Raw genomic sequence first — 6,677 nt, 5'->3', positions numbered from 1 at the left:
AAAAGATATGATGGGCAGCTTGTGTGGAAGTATGAAAAGTGTAACCGCTTGAAACTATTTCTAGATCCACTGATCACCCACACATTGCCGTATTTTCTGTGATTGCAGATAAATAAATGCATGAGGTATCTATGATTACTCTCAATGAAAGAAGCCCAGATTTTCAGGACCAAGGACAAGAACCAAGAGGTGAGTTTTTGAAACATCTGACAGAGGACACTCATTAAAAATTTACATGATATATTGAAATATACCTAATTTCTTAAATACATTTCATTATATTAATTTTGATTTTGTAAAATTAAGCAAGAGAAACACAGAGATAAATTAGACCATACACAGTCTATTTTTCTTTAGTATTTTATCCTGATAGACATTTACTGTCCATTTGCCAGATAACAAAAGAAGCATGTTATGCATTACAAGCAAGCCAATAGGTTTGTCATCTTGGTTCATAGGATATGTGATATGTTAATAAAGATTTATAATTAATTTACATGTATTTGAACTAAATAAAAAACCAAACCCATTACCATCGAGTCGAGTGGATTCTAACTCGTAAGGACCCCGCAAGACAGAGTAGAGCTGCCCCATTGGGTTTCCAGGGAGCAGCTGGTGGATTCAAACTGCTACCATTTTGGTTAAGAGCCATGCTCTTCACCACTGTACCACCAAGGCTCCGTATTTAAACTAGAGGGTTTAAAACTGTGTATTATTTTTATTATATCAAGTGTGTCAAGGTGTAAAGAAAAAATGCCTGTTACGTCTGGAAATTTGATACATGCGTTTAAGTGTGAATATTTTAAAATTATGACAACTTTGCATACATATCTTTTTGTATATATACAAAATTATGACAACCATATTTATATATATCTTTTTATATATATACAAAAATAAGCTGGCAATCAGGAAGTACCTTGCTTACTGTCACTTACAGAGACATAAAACTGAAATTGTTATGTACTGTAGAGGTTACTTTTGTTACTATGGTATTTTCATTTCTCTTTGTAAAAAGCCATGTTCTTATAAAAAGAAGTTAAATGATTTTTTTTTTCTAGAAATGTGTAAACTTAGCGGTTTAAGTTGAAAACTTAGTAATTCTTTTAGTTTTTGTAGTATCAAATCTTTGAGGAGTTAGACTATAGTGGATACTTTACATACTGATTTTCTTTCATGTAAATAACTTAGCTGGCCAATAGAATATTTATTTCAGTGAAATCCAGCATTGATTATTACTAAGATTAAGCACGATAGACCTTGCAGAAAATAAGTAGTTAAAAAAGATTTAGATATAAACTATCTTTACCACTATATTCTTCAACAGCTGTGCCTTTATTAATCTACAGCTTCAAAAATGATAAAATGATAGAACTCTTGAACCACTTAGACATATAGAGTGCTCATTACAGCTGGTTTCTAAAAGAAAGCTCAAAATTCTTCTGCACATGTTCTTTTCTCTCAACCAAATCAATATAAATGAAATCAGCTTGTCTACATTTGAGGTTTAGTAATTCAGTGATTTTCTGCAACAATAAATAGTCCTAAAGATTGTGTTTGAATCTACACATGCACTATTCTGTCTTGAGTTTGTCTTTAACCGTAAGTGCTCGGGAATCTGAGGAATCAATGTTCTTTTTTTTTTTTCCATTGAAATATCTTTTCTTTTTCTCCTTTTCCTTCCCTTTCTTTCTCTTCCCTCCTCTCCTTCCATCTCCTCTCTTTTCATCTCTTCTCTCCTTTCCCCTTCTTTTGCTTTCATTTCCTTTTCTTTTTTTACTCTTTATTTTCTAGGATGGGTTCTGTGTCTATTTGTAGTGGTTTCCCAAGAAGCCTCCTGAGTAAGTTCAGGAAGCCTCAGAAGTTGGCCTTCCAGCATTCTTTCACGAGAAGAAATCTTTCTGAAGATTTTGTAAGAATGCTAACCCCACTTAACACATTAATATCCCTATTAATGTGAATATTAATTTCTTAAATATAATTTCTCTGATTCCTGATTTCATTCTTCTTTTCTTTCATTTTTTACTCTTTAGGCCTCCATCTCATGCATGGGTACAAGTTTTTCCTTTTTTTTCTGTTTAACTGTCATCAATATACATACCGTGATAGGTAGATATTATGACACATATGCAACAAAATAGATAATTCTTAAAATGTAGTTTTATTCTAAGTCCAAAATTGTGTGTCTGTGAGTTATAGGTATATAATATTCTTTTTATAAGTAATATACTTATTACTAATGTGACAAAGATCCAGATAATTTGTTCTGATCAAATGTCCATAGAGAAACATTCAAGAACAATAATAAAAAGCTATGATTTTTTGATTCTTCATCAGGATCCAGGGAGTGCTCTAGGCACTTTACATGTAAAAACACACACACGAAAACTTCAGAGATAGATACGATTGGTTTCCCCATTCACAAATTATGAAACTGAGGCATAAAGAGGTTTATGAAGTTGCTCAGGGTCACCGGGATATTAATTGGTGAAGGGGAAATTCCTACACAGACAGTGTTGCTCTGTAGTGCTCATTAGTCATCACTGTGCTGTGCTCTCTCCTCAGGGAAGCCCCGGGCTGTACAAAGGCGCACACTGAGCGAGAAACCTTACCCAATATTTGGTCACAGTAATGATCCAATTCCAACACTGGCTAGCATTTTTAAAGTAACATCGATGAGCATGGAGTTTGTTGTTTAAACACAAATATATAAATAGAAGTATCCAGCAGAATAAAATAAGATGGGGTTTCACTGATAGTATCAAGGACAGTCAGTCTAGGAAGGATTCTAAGATCATCTATTTAATCCTTTATTTTCCAATGAGTAAAATGAGACAGACTTGTGACTAAATTTAGAAAATCACTAAAGCTCATGCTTTCTTACACTGAGTTTGGACTTTTCCTTTGAATATGTTCCTTTTTGGAATCTTGACATTGAAGTTCTTAATTGTGACCACTCTCAGTGCCTAAAAAGCATTATACATAAAACCCTGTTCCATTGTCCTCTACTTCTCTTTACAGTTTTTATTTTCTCCCAGCTTACCCCCAATTGGTTTGAAAATGCTGGTTGTTAATGTTCTAGTAGGTAACTGTTATGTGGCAGTTAACTTCAGTTAAAAATGCTTGCTTAAAATAGAGATCATATTGTAAGGGCACTTACCACAAAAACTACCAAATCAAAGTACTGACTGTATTTCACTAGAGTATAGAAATGTATTGAGTTGTGGGACAAGCAAAGAGGAAATGGAAAGCATTGTGGATCCTTAAGACTATGCCCAAGTAATTCCTACAGGGAATAATGTGCAAAAAATTTTATAGTAATCTGATACATTTCAAAGTCCAGGCTCTTCAAATTTAGTGAGAGATTCATAAAGACTGAACAACCTTTGAGGCAGGAAGGCCCAAACTTCTAATAGTGGAATATCATAATATTTAGTGAGATATTCCTGAACAGGCGTTATATTTGGTGCTATATAGATCATATTGTAAAGGGACTCACAATAAAGATTACCAACTCTAAGTACTGATTCTATGTCTATTTAATTAATTTAGAGTTTATCTTCGCCACCAGAGAATAAGTTTCTTGAGAGCAGAAATCCTTCCCCTCTTTGTCCTGTAGACCTCTGTACCAAGTACTGTCATGTTTTAAAAAAGGAATACTAAATGATAGAAAGACTGTTGGGCCTCTGACTTATCTATAGAAGATACACTAAGATTTAGAGATAGAGTTTCTTATTTTATTTGTAGGCCCAATCCAGTCATCTGAGAAGAACTAGAATTGTTAAGGGTAGGCATATTTGGATCTTTGGAAGAGAATCTCAGTAGACATTTGTCAATGTTTCTTATGTATAAGCCACTGTAGAAGATAAATGGTGCAGAAGTGCTCCATGACCTAATGGACATACTAATAATTGTCTTCACGATTTCATTACAGGTTTGTTCTCCTGAGCTCCCATCTCTAAAACAGGTCTTGTAGAAGAATATATGGGACACAGAAACAATGTAACAGAATTTGTCCTCCTGGGACTCGCTCAGGATCCTGAGCTCCAAAAAGTGTTATTTGTCATGTTTTTGCTCATCTACATTGTGACGATGGTGGGAAATGTGCTCATTGTCATGATCATTATTGTCAGCCCCTCCCTGGACTCCCCCATGTACTTCTTCCTTGCCTGTCTGTCACTCATGGATGCTGTTTATTCCACTGCCATTTCTCCCAAAATGATTCTAGACTTACTCTGTGATAAAAAGACTATTTCCTTCCCAGCTTGCATGGGCCAGCTGTTTATAGAACACTTATTTGGTGGTGCTGAGGTCTTTCTTCTGGTGGCAATGGCCTATGACCGCTATGTGGCCATCTGTAAGCCACTGCATTACTTGACCATCATGAATCGACAGGTTTGCATTCTGTTGCTGGTGGTTGCCTGGGTTAGAGGATTTTTGCACTCTGTGGTTCAACTTCTCTTTGTGTATAGCCTCCCTTTCTGTGGCCCCAATGTCATTGATCACTTCAGCTGTGACATGTACCCGTTATTGGAACTTGCTTGCACCGACACCTATTTTATAGGCCTCACTGTTGTTGCCAATGGTGGAGCCATCTGTATGGTAATTTTTATCCTTCTACTAATCTCCTATGGGGTCATCCTAAGCTCCCTGAAGACTTACAGTCAGGAAGGGAGGCACAAAACCCTGTCTACCTGCAGCTCCCACATCACAGTGATAGTACTCTTTTTTGTCCCCTGTATTTTCTTGTATGTTAGACCTGTTTCCAACTTTCCCATTGACAAATCCATGACTGTGCTGTATACAGTTATCACTCCCATGTTGAATCCTCTGATATACACCTTGAGAAATTCTGAGATGAAAAATGCTATGGAGAAAATCTTAAGTAAAAAGTTAACTACAGGTAGAGTAAAAATGTGTACCCACACTGAAAATATCATTGCTAATTCTAAAGCAGGAAATAGGCAATAAATGGTCACAATGAAAGATTAAGTCAATTCAATGGATTCTCTATGAATATTTCACTTTATTAATGTAAAGACATCCAAAATGTAGAATAAATTACTCTTTGAGGTTAGAATTGAACTAATAGAGTCATTCTGGCAGCTGGATAAAAGGCATACATATTTTTAATGTTATAAATAAAAATAGGAGGCTGAGCCAAGATGGCAGAATAGACAGACACTTCCAGCGAGCCCTCTTTACAACAAAGTCCAGAAAAAGAAAGTGAAACGACTATATTTGTGACCAGCTGGGAGCCCTGAGCTTCAAAGGCAAGATTAGAAAATGAACTGAGGGGGAGGGGGAGGAAGAGACCATTCAGAGGCAGAGAGGCACCATTCTCGGAGTGTCGTCAGCAGGATGGTGCTAGCGTTCGGCCTTAGTTTCCGCAGGAGAAGCAGCCAGCCACACAGGCTACTCACACCTCCAGAACCTGAGAAGAATGGTGCTCCCAGCAAAAACTAAGTACTTGTGTATGTTTTACCATGTCCGCACACGCCGAAGCAGGCTTCAGCAGCTGAATTCCATGGGCCTTAGATAGGACCTATTGAGCACCTACAGCAATCCTTCCAGCCTTGGAGAAGTAAGAAATTTGCAATTGGGAGAAAACATATTTACTAACTGAGGGAGCTCAGGACACAAGTGACTCCTGTGCAGGCATAAATGGTCTGTGGACTGTGAGCAGGTTTCCCTTCTACATTGACCTGTGTGAGTCTATTTCGGGAGAATAGGCCCTTGTTGGCAGACTCCAAACATTTCAGCTGTGTGGTGGAGAGGTGAGTGATGTTTGACATTGCTTTGCCTATTAAACATGGCCCTCGCCTACCCACATCAGGGACCTAAGGACTCATAGCTCCACTCAGGTCACCCAGGCTCCCATGACAGGGATCCAAAGATAACTGGTACCTCCCAGTCCTTACAACCAAAAACTTTGGGTGCTCAAGTTCCATCTTCAGAACACACCCACTGCATGCTCTAGGGAACAGGGATGTGCTTTCCTCAGAGACACTCGTGGGTTGGTTCTCAGCCCCCTACCTTGCTCAGAGCATGACCCCCTGTTGCAATCAGATTCTGGTACATACACTAATCACCCTGCCCCTCTAGGGCTGTAGGACAGAGCCTGTACCACACACTTGATGATCAGCTACCTGGAAACCTGAACTGAATTCATACAAGAAAAGTGAATACATTCCTAGACTGATACACCTGATAACAGCTCTAGCCATCTGAGGACAGGACATCAGAACTCCAAAGGCAAAAATAATCAAGCTAGCTCACTCAAGCAACCCATTTTGGTATATCAAAACAAAACAAAGCAGAAAACCTAAGACACAGTAAACAATCATAAACTAATACAATCACTTATAGATGGCTTGGAGACAGAAGTCAATATCAAGTCACATAAAGAAACAGACCAAGATCACCTCAACAAGCTCTCAAAGCAAAGAATCCAGAGATCTTCTAGATGAAAGTGTGTTCCTGGAATTACCAGAGACAGAAAACAAAACATTAATATACAGAACCCTTCAAGACATCAGTAAGGAATTGAGGCAATATGCAGAGCAAGCCCAGGAACACACAGATAAAGCAATTGAAGAAATGAGAGATTATTTAGAAACATAATGAAAAATTTAATAAACTGGAAAAATCCATGGACAGGCACCAATCAGAAATTC

At 37.5% G+C, this 6,677-nt stretch overlaps 1 protein-coding gene across 1 annotated transcript; it reads left to right on the top strand.

Moving 5' to 3' along the window:
* Positions 1–3,984: 3,984 nt before the first annotated feature.
* LOC126080392 (olfactory receptor 4A5-like) lies at positions 3,985–4,971 on the top strand. Its single transcript, XM_049891619.1, has one exon. The coding sequence runs from the start codon at positions 3,985–3,987 to the stop codon at positions 4,969–4,971; it is 987 nt and encodes a 328-aa protein (XP_049747576.1).
* Positions 4,972–6,677: the final 1,706 nt, after the last annotated feature.

This window comes from Elephas maximus, chromosome 7, assembly GCF_024166365.1.
Source record: "Elephas maximus indicus isolate mEleMax1 chromosome 7, mEleMax1 primary haplotype, whole genome shotgun sequence".
In the NCBI taxonomy this organism is placed as follows: Eukaryota; Metazoa; Chordata; class Mammalia; order Proboscidea; family Elephantidae; genus Elephas; species Elephas maximus.
Note: the sequence above shows the minus strand (reverse complement) of the source record. Positions and strands in the feature narration are given on the sequence as shown.

Excerpts from the sequence above, each read along its gene's own strand:
- LOC126080392 (XM_049891619.1), top strand. The coding sequence starts at position 3,985 with ATGGGACACAGAAACAATGTAACAGAATTTGTCCTCCTGGGACTCGCT.